Source organism: Anabrus simplex, chromosome 12 (genome assembly GCF_040414725.1).
Source record: "Anabrus simplex isolate iqAnaSimp1 chromosome 12, ASM4041472v1, whole genome shotgun sequence".
NCBI classification, from domain to species: domain Eukaryota; kingdom Metazoa; phylum Arthropoda; class Insecta; order Orthoptera; family Tettigoniidae; genus Anabrus; species Anabrus simplex.
This window is the reverse complement of record NC_090276.1, coordinates 46,499,905-46,523,651: the sequence shown is the minus strand read 5'-3', so window position 1 is coordinate 46,523,651 and position 23,747 is coordinate 46,499,905. Positions and strand designations below refer to the sequence as shown.

The 23,747-nt window shown below is 39.7% G+C and overlaps 1 protein-coding gene across 1 annotated transcript in view; it reads right to left on the bottom strand.

Annotated features, from left to right (window-relative positions):
- LOC136884554 (serine protease snake) overlaps window positions 1-23,747 on the bottom strand; it is a 62,946-nt gene that overhangs the window by 27,548 nt on the left and 11,651 nt on the right. The window contains exon 2 of the mRNA XM_067156810.2: window positions 4,601-4,774. Within this exon, the coding sequence (XP_067012911.2) occupies window positions 4,601-4,774 (174 nt within the window). The remainder of the gene's footprint in view (window positions 1-4,600; window positions 4,775-23,747) is intronic.

Below are 23,747 nucleotides of genomic sequence, written 5' to 3'. Positions count from 1 at the left end.
AAGAAAGAAAGAAAGAAAGAAAGAAAGAAATTATGCCTAAAACTAGTACATTGCGCTTGTTCACTTAATATAACCTCAATCAGTTACGTGTAAAAGCATTACAATACAATTTATTAATGTGTCTAGTAATTCTGGTTTACCGTCGCATCAAGTCTTAAAGCAATTAGCAGTTGTACTGGAAGAATAGGTAGTCCTCTTTGATTCTCCGTCATTAGAGCACCTTCGAACTCTAACACAGTTCGTTTATAGAATCTGTGCCTAATTTTGAAATCGCTATCCCTGCAGAACTGAATCGGATTTTGTGCATCTCGTATAACTCGATGAGGAGTATGTGGGGCTTGGATAATACCCTGGACATATTCAAAATCTTCCACAAACTGGACCATGCTTAAAATGCCTGCCATTTATTATCCTCCACAGTAGACTTTGTGGGGCCACTGCCGACTTCGAAGCAAAGTCTAGGCCAAAGTCTACTTTCCGCAATGGGAAAATGGTGCCTTTGTTGGGTACAAAGTTGACTTTACCTCAAAGTCTTGTTCTTGAATGCGATCGTGAGTCTTAACATATTTCTCCTTGACTCTGGTGACCCAGAACGAAGTACGTTTCTAACGGTCTTTTTATCTTGATTCCACTTAATATGGCGTAACAATTGCCATTAACGGGTTTTATTCTACTTTGTCATTGTTCCGAAGTAGTTCTTGGTAGCAAGATTTAAACGCGTCAACATTGAATAACTGTAACGCGAACTAATATTCCCCAAAACAACATTACGTCAATGTCAGATATTTTCGACGATAAAGGTAATGTGGTGTGGTTACCACATTATTTCCAGATATCTACGATCCTATTCAAGAAAATTTACCCTAATATTCATCAAGCGTTTATTGATGTTCAATGAATCCACTCGGATTTTCAGTATATGCATTCTGATAGCCAATGCATGTCTTCGAAGGTAATAGACAATAAATGTCCTCTGATGTTCAATAAGTATTCACTAATATTCAGTCAATTTCCTCCTATACCAATTTCTCCAAATTCCCAGAATTCTAAGCTACATTTTGTCAAGTGGAGAAGAGCTATAGAATGTGTTAAAGGAAACAGAAGTTCTCTCAGACCCTGTAACACACGAGTAACCTGAATTCTGATAATTAGAGCCCAGAATGTTAGGCTAGAATTTACTGAAGCGAGTAACAAGTCTACTCTAGTCTGCACAACAGTTGTGCTATGAGGTTTGCAGAAGCATTAGGTGTACGGCCCGTTAAAACTCCTAGAATGTATGTTACTTTCACTACATAACGAAATAGCGCGTTAGAAAACACGAATTAGTTGGCATCCTAACAGATTACTGCCTAAAAATCCTGGGTCTGCTGATAATATTGCCATATAGCCTGCATGCGCGTCAATTCCTATGTTCCATTTGAATCTATCAGATTACAGAGAAATGGATTTCTGTAGGGCGATCTCTGGTTGAGCTTCAATTCATTGTGTGAGGTAAACACGAAATGAGTCATCAGGGTCTTCCTTCTGTCCTTCAAAAATTAGATTATAGGAGTCGAACCCACGATTTTGGTTCTTTACTCCGACACTCGAAGATGGAGGATTGCATAAAAGAAAATAGAAACCATTTTCAAAAGCTGCTATGGCTTGGTTTTCATTTATTCCCTACTGTTTCTGTGATAATGAATCTGTTCACTAATTTATTTTTGTTGAAGAGAAAGCGGCTATCTCCAGCTGGACGAACGGTGTAGTTCTTGGGGAATACAGACTGCCCTTCTCGTCATATCGCTTCGCTTGAATTTGTCGTAAACCCTTCTTTGGTGATCAGTCGACCTGAAATTTTCCGCATAAATAGGTTAGGATGGAAAGTAATTTGGTTATTATTTGGATGTGTTGTCTAGAGCATTCTTCCCTAATGTAGCGAGAGTAACACAAATCGTAGGAGTTCTGATGGACCGTACCCCTAATGTTTATGCAAAATTCATAGCATAACCGTTGTGCATGCTCCAGTTTATTCTCATTCTAACCTAATCGTGTCTAAAAAATCGAGCTGTGTTTATCACTGTTTGTACTTGTAGTATGTCGTCCTTTCCTACTAAATATCCCCTGGGTTTCAATAACGTCCTCCTCTATTAACAAACAGTTCTTCTATCGTTTTCAATCAAGTGTCCTCTTTTTTTCGTCCCATGACCCCAGTCATTACTTCGTTTCTCAGTTTCATAATTTATTGTTTTTCCACGAGTAGCGGATAATTGCAATTATCTCTCTTCTGCCTCCGTTTTAAGTGATCCAAAGAGGCCGCAGATAAAGCGTACATTCCATTCTTTGTGGCTGTCCTCATATTATGTTGCGTGTGTAACCTTGTGCTGAATAGTCTCAGCTTGTGTAACAACAGTGACAAGAGATTCATTGTCCCATAGACTTCTCAAGACAATGTAACATCAACACGTGTTATTGTCCCTTGATGTTGAGTCCACGCTGTTTATTGTTATTAGTTTTGACTAGACTCCGAGTGTTTAGACAGTAATATGTTAGAATGCAAAGTACCTTGGTTATTAGGAAGTGTCAACTAGCCCGTTCTTCTGTAATGTAGTGAGAGTAACATAAATTCTGGGGATTCTGATGGAGCTGTACCCCTACAGTTTATGCAAGACTCATTACACAACTGTTGTGTAGGGTAGACTATAATTGTTTCCCGCTTCAATAAGTTTGCATTCTAACCTATTAGAGCCTGAAACTTCGGACGCTGTTATAACATGATTACAGGATATCCAACTGAAGAATGCAATTTAACTTATTTAGCTGATGTGCAGAATTTTATTTTTCCATAAACTCTGTTATTTTCTCGACAAAATGTTCCTTGCGTCTTCTGTCAAAGTTCTCGGTTCTAGTTTTGTGTTTTAATCTGCAATTTGGTGACGTCGACTAGTATTCTGAATGCAGATCTTTCCTGTACACACACGTTAAACATAAATATTACACTATAAACATATCTGTAAAAAACACATTATTAAACAAAAAATACAAGCGCACGCTATTTAAAAAGGGAAAGACATGTTTCGTTCCTGAAAGAACATCATCAGATTCTATCAAGTCACATTCAAATATATAGAATATTTATGTTTAGAAACTTGAAATCTGGAACTTATCTTAAATATTTCCTCCTTTGTTTCTACTCCAGCATTAACTGCGATGTTTTTCTAAGCCCATTATTATTATTATTATTATTATTATTATTATTATTATTATTATTATTATTATTATTATTATACGGTTCTATGGCTGAATAGTCAGTGACCTGATTCAAAGGACTCCAGTTTCGAATCGCGGCCGAATCGAGGATGGCATGAACCGGTTCTTCGTATTCGTCTTCGTACACTTCCCTTAGTGCGTGACCAGTTGCACAGAAAAAAAAACATTGTCAGCAAGGGAAATTCTACCTCGCAGTTAACTCTGGAGTAGAGATAAAGGAGCAAATCTTTAAGATAAGTTCCAGATTTCAAGTTAATAAACATAAATATTCCAAATATTTGAGCGTAACTTGATATAATCTGATTATGTTCTTATATTTAACCTGTGTGTTCGACAGACTGCTAAGCTTTTAACTGGAAAGTATTGCTTCCTTCTTAACAAAAATAAAGTGAAAACTCAAACTGTGTTTTTTCTCAAAATAAGGTTTTCTTAATGGCAACAATCAATAATTAATATATTCTGAAATATTTCACCTAGAGGCATTCAATTTTATAATAAAGCTCAGTATCTTATTCCAATTTTAGAACCACAAAAATCTCAACAATTTAAAATTCTACTTTAGCTCCCTTTCTGCATAACTGGCCACATATACAAGCAACACACATCACTCTACCAACAAGAAAAGAAACACGCAATAATGAACACTTACCTCCGCATAGAGTTCGTGTCAAGAAGGGCCGTGAAACTGGGCCAAATATACACCAACTACCCACTCCAATAACTTCAGAAGAAGCCCAGGAAGACGATTATTATTATTATTATTATTATTATTATTATTATTATTATTATTATTATTATTATTATTATTATTATTATTATTATTAAGAGAGAGTTAGATGCCTATGAGTTACATTAAAGGAGAAATGAAGGAATAAGGGGAAAAAGAAAAAGGAAGAGGCTTAATACACGACACCGTCCTGAAGTAATGCGAGAGCGATTCCGGGTCGGAGATATACGTCGTGGGAGAAGGGTGTGTGGGTTTTAGTATGCAAGAATCGCACACACTTGTGAACTTCGGGACCCTCGCAAGCGTCTTATTGAAGATCTTCACATTCTTTCGTTAAAATATTATTATTATTATTATTATTATTATTATTATTATAATAACACGCAGTTACCTAAATATGGCAGATGCCGCCCACCCTCATCGGAGGGTCTGCCTTACAAGGGCTGCAATCGGCTAGTAATAGCCACACGAAATTATGATTTGTTATTATTATTATTATTATTATTATTATTATTATTATTATTATTTATTATTATTATTATTACTTAACATCTTATAGGTTTTCAATGACATCTCCGCCCAGTTACCCTTATGAGAAACAAAGAAACAAATTCAGCTACATACTTTGACGGCTCTTCTCTCCTATAGGGGCAGGCAATCGCTTATCTGTTGTAAACGGACAGCACACATTCCAGATGGACTCTATTCCACAGCTAGCACTGGCCGTACTGCCCGCAATACACTGCCCGGGGTCTTTACATATCCCGAGAGTCCTTCCACCAACATCGCATATATACTCTGAAAATAAAACATACAAAAAATACCATCAGGAACTCTTACCCACATGTGGCCTTCCAACATAGATAACTAAACTACCTGTAGTAACCGAACATCGGCTGACTCCGCCTGCTATGTAGGCAACTTGTCTCCCTTGCCTGTCTGGAGGACAGCCTGTAGTCCAAATGCGAGGAAAGAAGATAACCTAGGTTTACAAACTTAGCACATTAAGTAAAAAAATCCACAGTTTTGACCCTTTAGGCTAAAAACTCAATGTTGAAAATGTCCTAGGGATATGAGCTACGAATTTTAGGAAAATAAAATATAATAAAGTATGATAATATATTCTTCTTTAGATATTCTTTATTTATTCCTAAAAATTGCAATCATTTTCTTAATCATCATTACCGGTCGATTACATTAGCAATTTGCCCTGTTCTACCACTACGAGCGCTAATGTGAGTCAATGCATTGTTTCACTTAAGCACCGCTACGAGCGCTAATGTGAGTCAATGCATTGTTTCACTTAAGCACCGCTACGAGCGCTAATGTGAGTCAATGCATTGTTTCACTTAAGCACCACTACGAGCGCTAATGTGAGTCAATGCAGAGTTTCACTTAAGCAAGCCCTTATAACTACATTCGGTGTGGACATTTTTCAAGAAATCCAAAACCGCCTGAGGGTATTGAACCAAGGAACACATTACAGAAATAATTATGTAAATAAGTTAATCTGGCCAGGATCTGAATAAAAACAGGACGAGTAAAGAAACAAGGGGTTTTTAGGCTGTTTTTCCGAAACTACATTTAGGCCGGAAGTGATTTTCAAAATTTGTTTTTTTAATTAGATAGAGATATTCAAGACTCATAGGGCCGATTGCAGAAACAGTATTTAGACGATGTCTACGGCTTAAAACTAGCCATCGTTTCTGCAATCGGCCAATAATCTGAAACCTTTTCGGGTCTTTTAGCCCTTCAACTTTCGGCAAAAAAAATTGAGGAAACTGCTTAATTTTTCGTTTTTCTCTGCTAAGGAATGTTTTCAAAATTAAAACTTCCATTTGCTGAAAATTTTTTTGAAAATTTTCACCGTCGTTATTTGCTATCATTTGATATTTTTTTTTTAAATTATGCAATGGGCTTGTTAAACTATCTGCAACATGCAGCCTCAACTCAAGACAAAACAGGCAGAGAGCGAAGTCAGCACGTTCTCTGCTAGCGTGTAGACATTGAGACACAGTTGCTTACTAGAGTGGGGCCGCAAAAGACATGTTTAAATAGAAAATTTATCAAACATGTCCCTTGATAAATTATTCCATTCTCTAATTCCTGTTTCTCTAATGAGTATTTTCCCCAATTTGCCCCGATGATTTCTAACTTTATACAACAATTAGCTCAGAAAGAAAGAAAATAGAAGCTTTTGAAATGTGGTGTTACAGAATAATGCTGAAGACGATGTCGTTAAATTAAATCTGTACCTCAGATCTAAACCAATGTAAGTCACATTTAAGAAACTTAGAGCCATATAAACTTAAGTCCACTGTAATTTTATTTTTATGGCAATAAAATAATAATTAATAATTTTAAGTGTAAATTATATTAGTGAATATGTTCAGTGATCAAAATCACATATCAACAACAGTGATGGAATTTTAATTCCTATGTCATAATGCAGCAAAAATGCTCATCAACTAACGTTTCTTCTCTCTCCTGTATAATGATTAAAATGTGACACGTTGGTTTCGCTCTCATGTAGAGATATGTACATGTATTTAGTTTCTGTCCTCCTCAAGATCAATAACTGTTTTATTTGTCCAGTCCTTGTCCCGTTTCTCTACGGGGTTGGGTATATGGTGAAACGGATCCGTCGTGGCAGGTTTTTCACGGCCGGATGCCCTTCCTGACGTCAACCTCGTCACACGAGTTAATGAGATGAAACGAATGACGAGATATATGATAGTAGGAAGGAAGAGGGTGAAACCCAGTGCCGGCACGTAGCCTACTCCTGTCGAATAGCACCAAGGGGTCTGTTCAAGGCTTAACGTCCCCATCCGACAGACGAATCACCATCAAGAGCGTCATATGCCCTCACTCCATATGAGCACTGCGGAGAGGTTTGGAATTTAATCCAGGTTTTTGTCACTCAGTCAAGTGATTAGAAATTGTAAACCACTACCTACCCATACCCTGTCTGCCGACATTCTGATGGTGAACATTTTTCCGACCAACGGTACTCGAACCGGCTAACGAGGATGTCAGATTATAAAGACTTTATGCCAGTGGGCTCTTTAAATTCAATAATAATAATAATAATAATAATAATAATAATAATAATGTTAGGGCTACGCAACTGTGAGCTTGCATCCGGGAGGCAGTAGATTCGAAACCCACTGTCGGCAGCCCTGAAGATGGTTTTCCGTGGTTTCCTATTTTCACACCTTAATTAAGGCCACGGTCACTTCCTTGTCACTTCTAGCACTGTCCTATCCCATCGTCGCCTTAAGACCTATCTGTGTCGGTGTGACGTAAAGCCCCTAGCAAAAAAAAAAAAGCAAATTGTGCAAAAGAAGGTCATTTTACAGGAGAGAGGAAAAAACGTCAGGTGTAGAGCATATTTGCTGCATTGTGACTTAGGCAATATATGTTCATCATTTTTCTTTATATATTTTGTGTAATATTGATCACCGAACGCATTCATTAATATAATTTACACTTAAAATGGTTACTTCTTCTTATTCTTCTTCTTCTTGCGTTCCGGCCTTCTAAGGACCACGATACAATTTCAATTGTTCCTCCTTAGTTGTTCTTTCCTTTTCTTCCAGTATTCTTTCATTGTTTCACTGCGTTTCTTTTTCCTGTCTTCAGTCCACTTTGTGTGTGTTTTCTTTTCCTTCCTCCCTTAGAATCCTTCCATTTGTAAGACTTTCTTCCTAAAAATCTTACTTTCCAATAATTCTTCTTCTCGTGTGTTGTTCCTTTCCAGGTCTTTCTTGACTTCTTGAATCCAGGCGGTAGTTGATTTGTTTTCCCAAAGGTACTTGAAGATTCGTTTAGTTAGTCTATTGTAATCCATTCTGTAAATGTGTCCAAGAAATAGCAATCTCAAAATGGTTAATTATTATTTTATCGCCATAAAAATAAAATGACAGTGGACTTAAGTTTATATCACTCTAAGTTTCATAAAATGAATAAAATGTGACTTAGATTTCAAGTACAGATATCATTTTTGCGTTTAATGATATGGGGTTCAGCGGATATCTCTTCCAAATACATCGAAACCTCTCATTTTGGACATCTCTATATCCTGGACACGCCTTTTGATTGGGTATATATTGAATGCACCGTTTAAATTCCCTATACATTTACATGTTAAAAATCCTGTGTACATTGAACACCCCTCAACTCTGGACATTGGACGGCCATTTTAATGACAGTTTGGACAGGTTCAAAATTATTTTGTTTTGTGTTTTTTAATGGTTTAGTGCAAGCAGTTTTAACATTCTTCCTGCCCGAGAGCATTTAAAAACAATGTTAAGACAGAGCGCCTAGCTTTTGCAGATGACCTAGCGATCTTTTCTGATTCCCTAGATACTGCTGAAAAACAAATTAACCAACTGAGAATCCAAGCAGCAAAAGCTGGCCTCCAAATCTCTTTCAAAAAAACAGAGTTTATAACCAACATCAAGCCAGCTCCCAGAAAGCTCATTGTGGAACAGGGAAAAATCAAGCAGGTGGAAAAGTTTAAGTACTTAGGCGAGTGGATAGTACCTAACAACTCTGAGAAAGAAGCAGTCATGTGCAGAATCAACAAGATGGAGGTGGCATATCAGCTGACTAGGAATGTCTACAACAAAATATCAGTGTCCATCAACGCCAAGCTTAGGCATTATTGTTCGGTTGTACGCCCGGAAGCACTGTACGCAGCAGAATGCCTTGCAATGAACAGAAAAGGTCTGATGGAGAAGCTAGAAGCTAAAGAAAGAAAAATCCTGAGAATGATTCTTGGACCAATCAAAGAAAATGGTGAGTACGGGAGACGACACAACAGCGATATGTACCAGCATATGGAGAGGATAACGGACACGATTCGGAAAAGGAGGATTAATTTTTATGGCCATATAGCACGCATGAGCACACAGCGACAGACCAATAGGATCTTTTCCTACTTTCTTAACAAGAAAACCAAGGGACCCTGGTTTATCGAAGTTGAAAAAGACCTTCAAGAAATAGGAATCACACTCGAAGACATCCAGAAACGTGCTCCTCTCCAGAAAAAGCTCCAAGGATACAAGAGGTTCCAAGAAAGGCCAAAGTTGAAACCAGGCAAGAAGTGGACTGATGAAAGAAAGGAGGCTCACAGAACGAGAATGCGTGAGTACTGGGGAAGAATTAAAGCTCAAGGATGCAAACGGTTGAAATAACGTGGTCCAAAGCAGGCCGAAAGGAAGAAGGAAGAAGAAGAATTTAAGACAGAGCGTCTTTTTGTAAGTGTAACATTTCAATCGAATTTACACGGACTGTGACGGTGATGGCTTGTTACCATTATTCAGAAGAAACAGTTTCTGCCCCCAAGGAACTACATATTCATCAATAAGGTGGTGCAGTGTATTAATGAGTTGGAATGTTATGCATTTGTGTATGATTGAAACTCTATTGGATTACGTAAACTGCTAATAATAAGAGTTAGTGTCTGACATTTCTTAGAGGGAGGTCCGTTTACTGCCTGCCGAGGCGGCATAAAGGGAGTGGCTGTGTGGTTGCCATGGAAACGAGGGTGGGGCGACTGCGGTTGCCATGGAGATAAAACTTCAGGGCAGCTCGTCTTGCTGGGAGTTGCCAAACCTGTCACTGTCACTGATAAGAACCTGATTGTTTGTATAAGAGTGATCGCAAATGGGACGACACCGCCTGGCCAGGTAGTCTACAGCAGATCACAGCGGTCAGAATGAAGGAGGGAACAAGTGAGCCGGAAGCGATTGGTAAGAGCATGTAGAAAAGAATGCTGGAATGTGGCAACATCGTGAAATGGCACGTGAAATGCTCCTCCCTCCAACCTTACCTGTCAGACGCCAACTTTAGTTAAGTCTAGTTTAGTTAAATTGAATCAGAATGAGCACGTACAACAGTTCAAGAATAAAAGTCCTGTGACTGTTTTTTTTTTTCGGTACGCAATAGAGGGTGAGTACAATATGCGAAATAAAACTTAAGACAATAATGTAATGCTTTCTTTTTAAAAAAACCTTTAGTAGATATGAAATTCAGTGTATTGTACTGGATGTAAATACAAAGAACCACTATTTTTATTATTTACCCACATTACACACTAGCTAAGAGTTATTCCTGTCCTGAACTGTCGGTGTACTTTTGAAATATTGTACACTTACCCTGTAGATAGGACACCCCACTACATTGGACATATTATTAAGGAACTGAAATTGTCACCGTGTGTTTGTTCGCGCGTATGTTGGCATTCGTAATTTATTTGGAAGAGTCTTTCTACTACCTGTAACAATAAAGTTCGATGAATGAAGTCAGAACGGTCGATCCGGCAAACACTGGCGACACACAACGCTGCACCTGCGTAGCAGCAGGTTTTGACCACCTGCTCCCAAAGTTGTTCAGTTGCGCATCGCGTGTGTGTGTGTGCCGTGTAAGACCTGTTTGACACAGTGCGTGTTTACTGCGTTGGTTCTGAACTGCGAACAGGAACACGAACGACCAAAAGATCGATGTACACTTTTGTTTTAAGCTTGGCAAGACAGCGAAAGGAACGCATGCGATGCTGGTACGTGTTTATGAAGATCAGGCACTGTCCTTGAAGTGTGTGTACGAGTGGTTCGCCCGTTGTCGAAGAGGCCGGGAATGTGTTTCTGACAAACCCCGTAGCGGAAGATCGGCGACCGCCGTCAGTGACGAAAACATTGAGAAGGTGAGGACATTAATCACGAACGATTGCCGGTTAACTGTGCGCATGATAGCGGATGAACTGCAGATTAACCGTGAATCCGTGCGACAAATCGTTACCCAGAAGTTAGGGAAGAGGTAAACGTGTTTTCGTCTTGTGCCACATCACTTGACTGACGATCAGAAGCAGGCACATTTAGAGGCTTCACAGGATTTTGTCGAAACGGCGGATGCGACACCAAATATCTTGAACTGTATTGTCACTGACGATGAAACCTGGTGTCTCAGATACGACCCTGAAACGAAACGGCAAAGCATGGAATGACATTTTCCGGGGTCCCCTCGTCGGAAAGAGATTTGACGACATTCCTGACATCCAACGAAACGTGACGAGGCTTTTGAACATCTTCCCAAAGGAAGCCTTCTTGCAAAGTTTCCAGGACATGTATCGCCGATCTCAGCAGTGCATAGTTATGGGAGGGGACTATTTCGAAGGACAGTAAGGTCACTGTCGTGCATTGTTCATCTATATTGATAGTACAGGATTATTTTGGTGAGTAAGCATAAAGAGCTTTAGGTTTGATCACTGTTAAGTATTGACGAATTTTCCCGAACGAGCATTTTCTGTTATAAATATTCTTGGTGTGTTGAAAAGCAATTTCCATGTTCTGAATACTTGAAGCTACCGATTTATTTTCATTGCCATTTTCAGATAGCCATTAACCTAACTATCGTTTATACTTGTACATTTAAAAAAGTGTAAACATTTTTAATGTGCTGGCATCATTAATAGAATTATCACCAGGAGTCACGGCAACATGCCAGAGTACTTCGAACATCGGCTTCTTCAGTCGGGATGGAACGCATGAACTTACGGTTATAAAGTCGGACGGTCATTCCAGCAATGATCCCCGCGGCAGCAGCTAATTGCACACAAACACACGGGAGGCCAGCACAAACAATTCTCGGAAGCAATGCCACTCAACGCGCTGCACTAAGTACATTGTTATTAACCTTACTTGACACAGCGAGTTGACAGGCCACAACATTGTCCATATGTCTTTCACATTGCAACAAGCATCTTATTTGATTTGTGAATTAATCCCTTATCTCTATTTTATAATCACTCTACATTACGTTCGTCTAGATCGCCTGACTGTTTAGTTCAGTAGTCAGTGTCTTACGCTTCGTGCCTCAGTGTCCGGCGTTTGATTCCCGTCTGGGTCATGGGACTCCGGAATTTTATGCATTAACAACTTAAAATGCGAACTAATTTGGTTATTAGTTGAGCCCGTATTTTTATGCATTAATAGGTTAGAATGCAAACTTACTGAAGCGAGTAACAACGATTATGCTATGGGGTTTGCATAAACATTAGGCGTACTGCCCATCAGAACTCCTATAATTTGTGTTACTCTTGCTACGTTATTGAAGAGCGGGTGGTCTGCACTTCCTACTAACCAAATTAGTTTGCAGTCTAATCTGTCACTGCATAAAAATCCGGGCTTTAGTTATTAGGAAGTTTTGTCTAACCCGCTGTTCTATAATGTAGTGAGAGTAACATATATTCTGGGTGTTCCAATACGTAGTACCTGTAAAGTTGATGCAAATGTCGCAGAATGACTATTGTGCGGATTCGATTCAGTAAGTTTGTGTTCTATCCTAATCTTTTCTTTCTTTTCTCACAATCCGTTCACCCTCCAGGGTTGTTTTTCCCTCGGACTCAGCGAGGGATCCCACCTCTACCGCCTCAAGGGCAATGACCTGGTGCGTGAGACTTTAGGTCGGGGGAATACAACTGGGGAGGATGACGAGTACCCCCTAGGCTGCCTCACCTGTTATGCGGAACAGGGGCCATGTGGCGGAAGGAAAAATTGGAAAGGATAGTCAAGGAAGAGGGAAGAAAGCGGCCGTGGCGTTAAGTTAGTTACCATCCCGGCATTTGCCTGGATGAGAATAGGCCTAACCGAAGAAGAAGAAGAAGAAGAAAAAGAAATAAAAATAATAAAAAGAAATAAATCTGTTATCTTTTCGTCATATCCTACTGTCATTGCAAGTTGAGGAATCACAGATGAAGTACAGAGATCGTTCTGATTTTGGAATCCGATTAAGTGAGGTTTATTGCAGTTTTTAGTTCTAATTCGTGATTAATGCGTTTCTTCTCTACACTTCATGTTCAAATTAGCCGAGTTCTACCGTAATCTGTAATTAATTGCTAGGGAGCTAATTTCTATGCAGTAACAGGTTGGAATTCAACAAGTCGAAGACATCTTGTAGCCCGTATACAAGTTCTGTGGGGAAAGTTGCATAAATATTAGGGCTTTTAACGAAATGGTCTATATTGTTTGAATGAGATGAAGAGCAGAATCGCAATGGCCAAGGAAGCAGACATGAAGCAAAGGGTACTGATGAGCTGATCACCTTCAGAAGAGGATAGTGAAGTGCTTTGTATGAAGCGTTGCTCATTACGGGTCTGAGAGTTAGACTTTGAGAAGGGGGAAGAAAGAAGATTGAAATCTTTTGAAAAGTGGGCATGGAGAAAAATAGCGATGATAACTGGCAAGACAAATTACGGAATACAGTAGTATTGGAAAGAGTAGGTGAAGAAAGGACGACAATACTGGAAACCATTCAAAAGAGAAGGAAGAATTGATTAAGACATTTACGAAAGAACTGTTTATTAACACAGGAAATGGAAGGAAAAGTTCCAGAGAGAAAGTTGAAAGGAAGAATGAGGTACCAGATGGCGAACAATGTATAAATTAATGGAAGATACTAGACGACTAAAAGGATAACATGCTTGGAAAATGCATGCGAAAACTTGCTGATAGGCTGAGAATGCATAATGATGATGCCCCTAATGTTTATACAACTCTCTAAACGGGAGCGTTGTGCGGTGTTGAAGAAGCTTTCTATTCATTGATATATAAGCTATTACTACTTATACAATTAGTTTTACCGTCACACCGACACAGATAGGTCTTATGCCGACGATGGGACAGGAAAGGCCTAGGAGTGGGGAGGAAGCGGTCGTGGCCTTAATTAAGGTACAGCCCCAGCATTCGCCTGGTGTGAAAATGGGAAATCACGGAAAACCATTTTCAGGGATGCCGACAGTAGGGTTCGAACCCTCTATCCCACGGATGGAAGCCCACAGCTGCTCGCCCGGTTTACTACTTATAAATCCCCTTCCTATTAACCACTATTATATTGCCCTGGGAGTTCATTCCATGGCGCCGCTCACGTTCTGGGAAACACTTGTTGGTGCGGAAGTTCTCCATCAACAGGTCTTCACCCGCCACAACGTTTGAGTATCGACAGTTACATCCTCCTTCCTTGATCCTTACCTGTTTGTTTTCATGCATTAGAATACACATCTGAAGGACAAAAGGGTTTACGCTAGTGCAGTCGGTGCTAAAGAGTGCGCCGAGGCGCCAAGTTTGAGCGTGTCTACACGTCATTTCGCACAGCTTTAACTCTGTCATCCTCACGCTACGAGTGTTTTTCATTCCTGAATCCATTTAACCCCTATTCCAGCACTCGGTGATCTTTTTATCAGCATTCTGCATTTATCTCAGTTGCAGATTTCATTGAGGTCAATTCCTAAGTGTTCTAGGTATTTTCTAACTAGCCTCGTCCACCTAGTGTTAGTCTCTGGAAATGAGTGTCTGGTTTTCTGTGTGACCGGAGAAGATGAGGCTCCTCTTTTTCATAGCCGTTGTAATGATCTCTAGTTTTCTTCAGAATTCCTTGTTGTTCCTGATTCTGTATTGATGAGGCCTAGAGGCTTCACTTCCATTTTCGCAGTTGTTACTTTCTGAACATTTCAGGCATTCTGAGGCGTACTGTACTGATGTTTTATTTATTTACTAGGTACAATACCTGACGTTGGCGGGACAATCATGTAACATGCATGCTGATTGACGGGACAATCATGTAACAGGCACGCTGATTTACTAGCTGCAGTAGCTGACATTGACGGGACAATCATGTAACAGGCGTGCTGATTTACTAGCTGCAGTAGCTGACATTGACGGGACAATCATGTAACAGGCGTGCTGATTTACTAGCTGCAGTAGCTGACATTGACGGGACAATCATGTAACATGCATGCTGATTGACGGGACAATCATGTAACAGGCACGCTGATTTACTGGCTGCAGTACCTGACCTTGACGGGACAATCATGTAACAGGCATGCTGATTTACTCGGGACGCAGCAGAAATGCCATCTATCAGAGATGAGTGGCAGCAGAAGAGACAAATAGCATCACAACAATGTAGTGTTATTGTTGATGAGTTTTATGAGTTTTCGATATTGTAAACATTCACATATAATTTTATTTCGTTTCTGGGATGTTTCATCCTCCCTCTTTTGCCTCCCTCTTGTCTTATTTTGCAACCGAACATTCCTTTATTATTTCTTCTCATTTTTTACAATCATCTTTACAATTTTCCTTGAAGATACGGGCCGATCACCAGATGGTTTTACACCTTAAGGCAATCATGGAAAAAAAAACCAATGCCAGTTACCACTATTGAGCAATATTTCCATGTTAGCAATGCTCGGCATTGATACGGACTAAACAACGAACATCTTAATGATCAACATATTAGCAGAAGCTTTAGGCAAATGGAACCTCAAAATTATTACAAGGAAAACAAAAACCATGACAGTATGTAAAGACAAGAAAACACCTGTAACACACTTAAAAATTGGCCCTGATAAAATAGAACAAGTGAAACAGTTTTGCTACCTGATCACGAGTGATAATCGGAGCATATCAGAAGTCACGAAGAGGATAGCCATGGCAAAGAGAGCCATCTGCTGGCCAACAAACATATAGATATTCAAACTCGGAAGGCCTTTGCAAAAACCTTTGTATGGAGCATGCTTCTGTATGGTTCCGAAAGCTGGACATTAGGAATGCAAGAAAAGAAAAACTAGAGGCAGTTGAAATGTGGACTGGAGAATAATGCAGAGGATAAGTTGGACGGAAATGAAGAGCAATACCGAAGTCCTTAGAGAGAGAGGAGAAGAACGGAGTCTGATAACTGAAATTGAAAAACGGAAAATAAAATTTATTGGTCACATTCTGCGGCATGAGGAGTTCCTTTGTAATATCATTGAAGGAAAAAATGCTGGAAAAAGAGGAAGAGGAGGACCCAGAGTGTCTTACTTCAAGAACCTGCTTCTGAGGATGAAGTGCAAGACCTACGCTGAGTTGAAAAGACTGGCTCAAGATAGACAACTGTGGCTGCAGCGACAAGGCTTAGCCTTTAGAATATGATGATGATCTTAATTCGTGAATTCTATTATCATAGTCGGTAGGGTAAAACTGTATAAGACATAAATGACTGGAACTTGTATTCTCTATAACTTTTTTATGTTACTTTTTCCGATAGGACCAATAACATAGGTATTTAAAAACTAAATTTTAGATACCTTCCCCTAAACTACCGTTTCATCCAATATGAATAAAATGATTTATAGCCTAGACCAGGGATGGCAAACGTTTTCCGACTAGCGTGCCATTTTTTTTTTTGCTAGTGACTTTACATCGCACCGACACAGATAGTTCTTATGGCGACGATGGGATAGGAAAGGCCTAGGAATGGGAAGGAAGCGGCCGTGGCTTTAATTAAGGTACAGCCCCAGCATTTTCCTGGTGTGAAAATGGGAAACTAAGGAAAACCATATTCGGGGCTGCCGACAGTGGGATTCGAACCCACTATCTCCCAGATGCAAGCTCACAGCAGCGCGCCTCTAACCGCACGGCCAACTCGCCTGGTAGCCTGTCAATTAAGCTCTTGTTTGTTACATTTTACTCTCTAGTATGTCACTGGTTATTTTCCTGTAAAATCATCATGAACCCCCCCCCCCTCTTATTTCATTTAGGTGTTAGATTGCATTACATATAAATAGAGGCATGACTTTTTCGCATTAACGATAAACGCGACAAAAATATTTTGAAGCGATTTTGCGATATCTTTACGAATCATATGTTTCTGGTTAAGAAAATATGGATATTATGTTCGCGAATTAAAGCTAATAAGGCCATTTTAAAGCGAAATTAAACTATTTCGCGATAAGCGCGATATTACAGCGAAATCTGTAGTGAATAACGAACTTGACATTTTGTTCCAAGATGAAAAGAAAAGGAAGAGCGAACAAAGATTCATCAACAGGAAAGATGTTATCATTAATGTTCTGGATAATCTCTTTAAGACATGACATCAAAGAAAAGGGGTTGGCTCCAGGCTTCTTGCCAAACGAAATGTTTGGAATGTTGTTCTTGTGGTGGGTGGTAATATCACCCCAGCCTCACTCCTCACGGCATTGTGCAATCCTGGAATCCCTAATGACGTCTATACTGAAATTCAAGACAAGAGCTTAGGAAAAGTATCCTTCCGCATGTGAGCATGTCCCCTGTTCCCCCATCCCTTCTCGTCTCGGTTCTCCATCTCTGCCACAACCAGCTTATCATTAAAGCCGTGCGTCCATCTGACAAGTACAGTACTTCATTCTGAAATAGTGAAGCATCAAACGAAATCACTTCCTTTCACATAGCTGTACTTTGATTACGTACCATACCTATTTATTCCTTTGTTGACCATGTAAAACCTACAGATTACTGGTGAATACCAAGGCAAGGGAAGCAAGGTTTATTTTTCTTTCATAATGCAATTTGTGTGAGGCACATGGAGACTTACAACATAAGTATACGATTCCGTTCTCATGCAACGACTGTCAGTGGCAGTTTCTCACAGTTAAAAAAGCTAAAAAACCCACCCGTGAGTGGGATTGCAAAACACAATGCTTCCAGGAATGTTATAAATATTGTAGTCTCGTCATTCGGAAGGTAAAAACGAACTCATGATCCTCTCATGACAACATTTCTGCAAGTAGAGGGCGGTTAAGAATATAAAGTAAGTACACATTATTATTATTATTATTATTATTATTATTATTATTATTATTATTATTATTATTATTATTATTATTATTGTTATTATTATTATTATCGAATACGCCAAGGATCCTATTCCCATACCGTGTTAAGGCCCTTCCTGTTTTATTTACGGCGAGTGCTGAGCTGACACATCGATCTTTCGCTGTAGACTTGGATTTTCCGTGGAGTTTAAATTCCAAGCGAGCAGCGTAAACACTATACACAGAAACGCCGATCAGCTGCGCGGACTTTTTCACGTCTTCCACAGTCCACAGAGGATTCTAATCTCGTAGGCTACTGTAAACGTATAAAACAATTGGGTTTAGATTTTCAACTTTATTTTTCTCCACTTTTGTTAGCTTTAAAGTATTTCACAAGGGACTCAAGCGTCACAGCATCACACACTTCTTGCTCACAGCTAGCAGCCATTATGAATACTGAACACCTGTTGCAGCCAGTATTGCCAACCGTTTTCTTGGATCCATCTTCAACGTCGCACATATTATGCGAACTTATCAGCAGTGGAATGAACTCGAACAAACTTACTAAGTACACAGTGCAATAAGATATCAATATCCTATTAAATAATTATTATTTTGCTACATACGCCACTGAAAACAATAACTATTCATAGCCATCTACGTATGAAATATAAGAGTTGGTAACGAACCCGAATAACATACAACCTGTGATATATTTCCCATATTTATACAGGGCAAAAATGTTAATTCATCAAGTCAGTTCATCAGAATATCTAATCAAAGTGAAGAAAGCTCCTGACTTCAGGAACAAGTAACAAACCTAGGGAACTATTTGGCGCTGCGGAAGCCTTTTCACCGACCAGAAGTCTGACTAACATCAAAGGGACCGCTAAGGTCTTGAGTTGACTCTCAGAGTATACAAGCAGCACAATTGACTGGTGTAATTCGGCTTCGTGGTCAGGTAAAATTAAGAAAGTGATCACAGACAGTAGCGAAGAGGGTCGCTCGACAAGTGTTACGGTGCACAGCAGAGCTAAACAGTTTTCGAGTGAACGTTTATACGTTTCGGAAAGCAATATTTTAATGTGTAGATTTTGTAATGTTCGTATCGAGTGGGAGGAAAAAGATACCGTCTCAAAACATCGTTTTAAAAATAAGGAACACCAGAACGTAAATTTAGCACTCCAACAGTGAAACGGCAGGCAACAATAGAACTCTCATTAGATATGCAAAAGAAAGCTAAGAGTGAAAAAAAAAATAGAATTTATTCACGAAACAACAGCGATGCTACTCAAAGCCAACATCCCGCTGGAGAAAGTAGACGACCCTGCAGTCCGGAAATGGCTTCACAAGTATGTACCAGGTATATACAGTCCATCAATTAAACCTCCACAATCAACAATCAGTGATGGTAAGACTAGGTTTTCTAAGACCTCTTTCTGATAAAGATTTTTCTTTTTTTAGTGGTTAGGATTTGGAGACCTTCCCACAGCCAACCAACTAAGAAAAACAAAATTTTAGAACATTAAAACGATACGTCAATGTCTATTTCGCGAAATAACGCGAAATCGTTCATAAATGAATGCGAAAAGATCATGCCTCTACATATAAATCTAGTCGTCTGAATATTTCTTTTTTTTCTAACATCATTGAAAATTACATTTTGAGAAACAGGTAAATTTTAAGAATAAGATATATTTTTGCTTTAAATGAATATAATATGTAAAAAATATGGCCATAAATATGCTATGTTGCTAGATTTTCGACCTATTTATTACATGTTAAAATCATTTAAATATGTTAGTATGTTGTACGTCGTGCCACTGTGGTCGTGTTTGCGTGTCGCCTGATGGCACGCGTGTCGTAGGTTCACCATCCCTGGCCTAGACTGTGGTACCTTATTCCCAGACATTACATACCAATTTTCATAAAATTCCGTTCACCATTTGTTTTTCCAGGTTCGGCGTTAGTATGGACCTAACAATAAAAATCGAAATTCATAAATATCTCTGTTATCATAGCCGGTACGGTAAAAAATGCATAAGACATAAATAATCGGAAATTTAATTCTATATAACTTTAGTTATGTAGTAGTTATCGATACGACCACTAGTAACATAAACTCAACGTGAATATATGAGGTGCTAGCGTATTCTCCTCAGCTGCCGGAAATCCATGGCGAGGAGAGATAGGAAGCTTGCCCCCTAGTTGGTGGTTATCCGTGACTGCGGGATAGAGTTGTGATATGCGCCCATGCAGGCACTTGCACAAAAGAATATTATAAGTAAAGCCCGAATTTTTATGCAGTAACAGGTTAGATTGCAAACTACTGTAATTTACTAAAAAGTGTCTGCCACTCGCTCTTCCATAATGTAGCAAGAGTAACATAAATTATAGGGGCTCTGATGGGCCGTACCCCTAATGTTTATGCAAACCCCATAGCATAATCGTTGTGAAGGTAGACTATACTTGCTGCTCGCTTCTGTAAGTTTGCATATTAACCTATTAATGCATAAAAATCTGGGCTCTAATTATAGCCTAAGTAGGCTTATATTAAAGATATCAAGAAACTATAGTAAGAATGAATGGAATAATCCTAGTAATGTAAGAAAGTACGTAGCTGTAGTCAGAAATATGTGTATATTGGTAAAAGCTATATGCACAATTACTCAGGCACTGAGAGAGACAGGGGCGTACCCACAGCTGGCGGAGGTGTGTGTATGGGCGCTCTTAGCTCTTAGCTTTTAGCTTATTTAGCAGTTATAAGGTGATAGCGCGTGCTACTCAGCTGCCGGAGATCCGTGGCGGGGAGAGACAGGAGGCTTTGCCCCCTGGTTAGTGGTTATCCGTGACTGCAGGGTGGATTTGGCATATGCGCCCATGCAGGCACTTGCGCAATTGAATATTATAAGTAGGCTTTATTCCAGATATCATAGGGTCTATTAATTGGAGGAAAATCTGTATAGACTTCCGGAAATAAATGTCCAAAATATTATTTTAAAAATCACTCACAGTGAATACAATTATTTATAGCCTAGATTGTAGTGTCTCATTCCCCGACTTCACATACAGATTTTCATTCAATTATCTTCATCTATTTTCGCAGGATGTCCGTACAGACAGACAGACAGACAGACAGACAGACAGACAGACAGACAGACAGACAGATAGAGATGACGGCAAATTGAAGAGTGCATTTCCTTGGTACTGTGGACATGACGGATGCAGAAATACTCGTACCATTCCATTTAAATTTTGAGCAATGTACAGACAAAACTCTTATTTTATATACAGAGATGTATTTCTGTAACTAGTTAATTTTTTAGAAGAAGGGCATGCATCCAAATGAACATGCTATTGGGGCTGTTTCGCAGATAAGGAGTACTTTGCGTTCCCCTAGGGCATAGTAGGGGGCAGGGACAGCCTTGCCGACGTCGGAAGGTCCAACAGCTCAAGGTAATGGCAGACATATTTTAATACGTGATAGATCCAGGCAGATAACTTGAGGGGAAGGTTTCAAACATCTTAATGTAAAATTCTAAATAATAATAATAATAATAATAATAATAATAATAATAATAATGTGAAGAAAATTCTGGGACCGAAGATGACTACTGAATAGGATGGTGGTGGTGATTATTGGTGTTAAAATGGGAAACCACGGAAAACCATCTTAAGGGCTGCCGACAGTGGGATTCGAACCCACCATCTCCCGGATGCAAGCTCACAGCTGCGCGCCCCTAACAGCACGGGCAACTCTCCCGGTGATTATTGTTTTCAGAGGAAGTACAACTAGGCAACCATCCTCTATATAACACTAATCAGAGAGAAAAAACGGAAGGGATTCGACACTTAGAAAATTGAAAATATCGGCCAAAGAAAGACAAGGGCCACGAAGGGCGTGAAAATGAATCTACGAAGGTTGGGATATGGTCTGGATAGGCCTCGAGTGCTCTAATACCGTCGTGGTCGGAAAAGAACAAAAGTTGACCAAGGGTGGTCGGATAGAATAGATGAAAGTGAGTGGAAGCAATGCCAGGACGCAGCCAAGGAACCCGTGGTCGCCAACTCACGCTCCCAAGTTAAGAGTCGCCGGGGCCCTACTAATGGGACCTGGTAGAAAAGGGGAAATGAGAAAGTATACTGAAAAATCACGGACACAATTCGGAAACGAAGACTGAAGTTCTAAAGACACCTACGAAGAATGACGTGAAAGATTTTCAGATACATCACGGGGTTAAAGGCAACCTGCAAGTGGGTAGAAGAGGACAAGAGGGATGCAGAAGAAATTATAATTACACTAGAGATGATCCACAATAGAAGAGAGTTCAGAAGAGGAGTGAAACCACTAAAAGGAAAGGAGACCCAAACGGTTCATTTCCGAAGAGGGGAGAAAGATGAGAAGCGAAATAATTAAGAGGTTCTTGGAAGAAAAAAAAAACAAATATTAATAATAATAAAAAATAATAATTGTACCGGTGGTACGCCTTCTCCGTCCATTTGAGCTGCACGCCTTCTAGAAGGCCATCTGTGCTGTGAACTCTGGACTACATATCTGAATATACTTGGACCTTTAATCTTTAGATGTCTCTACTATCGGCCTATGTGCCCCCTCTGACGGGGGGACGAACAATTACTTTTCTTTAAGGGAAATTGCTATTGTCTAAGTTGGTAAACCTTAAGTGTTTGTAAATTGTTTCTTTTATGTGTTGAGATTGTCAGCACTACTACGGCTTCGATCTTCCGTAAGTTATGAACCAATCAGAAATTTTTGTATATATTTTTGTAGCCAATTAAAATTATGCGGATGTGTACAGGCATTATGCCTAGTTTAAGAGAGTTGGGGAACCTTCCTCCTGAGTTGCTATAAAAGCTGGGCGCTTTAGGGCCGTATTGTCATCTTCATCGCTCAGGTCTAAGTGTGTGTACGGCATAGTAGGGAGCTGAGGCAGCCCAACAGCTCAAGGTAATGGCAGACATCTTTTAATACGTGATAGCTCCAGGCAGATAACTTGAGGGGAAGGTTTTAAACATCTTAATGTAAAATTCTAAAGTTTAATATCACCTTTGAAATGTAAATTTTCAGGCAAGTCTGAAGACTCTGTTCAATCCCTGCTGGGAAGCCCCTGGAGGATTTTAAGTGTATTTCAAAAGGAGTGCAAGTGTTTCGAATCCTAGCATTTTGTTTATAGCCGATCGCCCTAACCCTTTTTTTTTTGTACTTCTAGGCCGTTCAGAATGGGCACTCACTACTCCTGTTAAATTCTCATTATTTATAGACGGGTGTGTAAATTTCAAAATTTAGTGCTTTAACTTAGAGCATCCGTGGCTCAGACGGCAGCACGCCGGCCTCCCACCGCTGGATACCTTGGTTCAAATCCCGGTCACACCACGTGAGACTTGTGCTGGACAAAGCGGAAGCGGGACAGGTTTTTCTGCGGGTACGCCGGTTTTCCCTGTCATCTTTCATTCCAGCAACACTCTCTACTATCATTTCATTTCATCTGCCAGTCATTAATCATTGCCCCAGAGGAGTGCGACAAGCCTGGGCAGCCGGCGCAATTCCTATCCTCGCCGCAAGTTGGGGCTTCATTCATCCCATCCCTGACCTGGTCATTGACTGGAAAACAGATTGTAAGTTTTTCAGTGCTTTGACTTATGCTTTGATATTTTCTCACCTATTCACCCTGGCACCTTCTTATACCTCTGTAAACCACTAAAACACAGTAACAACAACAATAATAATAATAATAATAATAATAATAATAATAATAATAATAATAATTTTTGCTACTGGCTTTGTGTTGCACCGAGACAGATATGTCTTACGCCGGCGATGGGATAGAAAAGGCCTAGGAGTTGGAAGGAAGCGGCCATGACCTTAATTAAGGTTCAGCCCCAGCATTTGCCTGGTTTGAAAATGGGAAACAACGGAAAACCATCTTCAGGGCTGCCGACAGTGGGATTCGAAGCCACTATCTCCCCGATGCAAGCTCACAGCCGCGCGTCCTTAAACGCACGGCCAACTTCCCCGGTAATAATAATAATAATAATAATAATAATAATAATAATAATTCCGTGTGACCTCCGTAGAGGCCTAGTTCTGGTCTTTCGAGTTGAAGCTTTATAATTAACATGTGCGTCTCTGAGGATGAG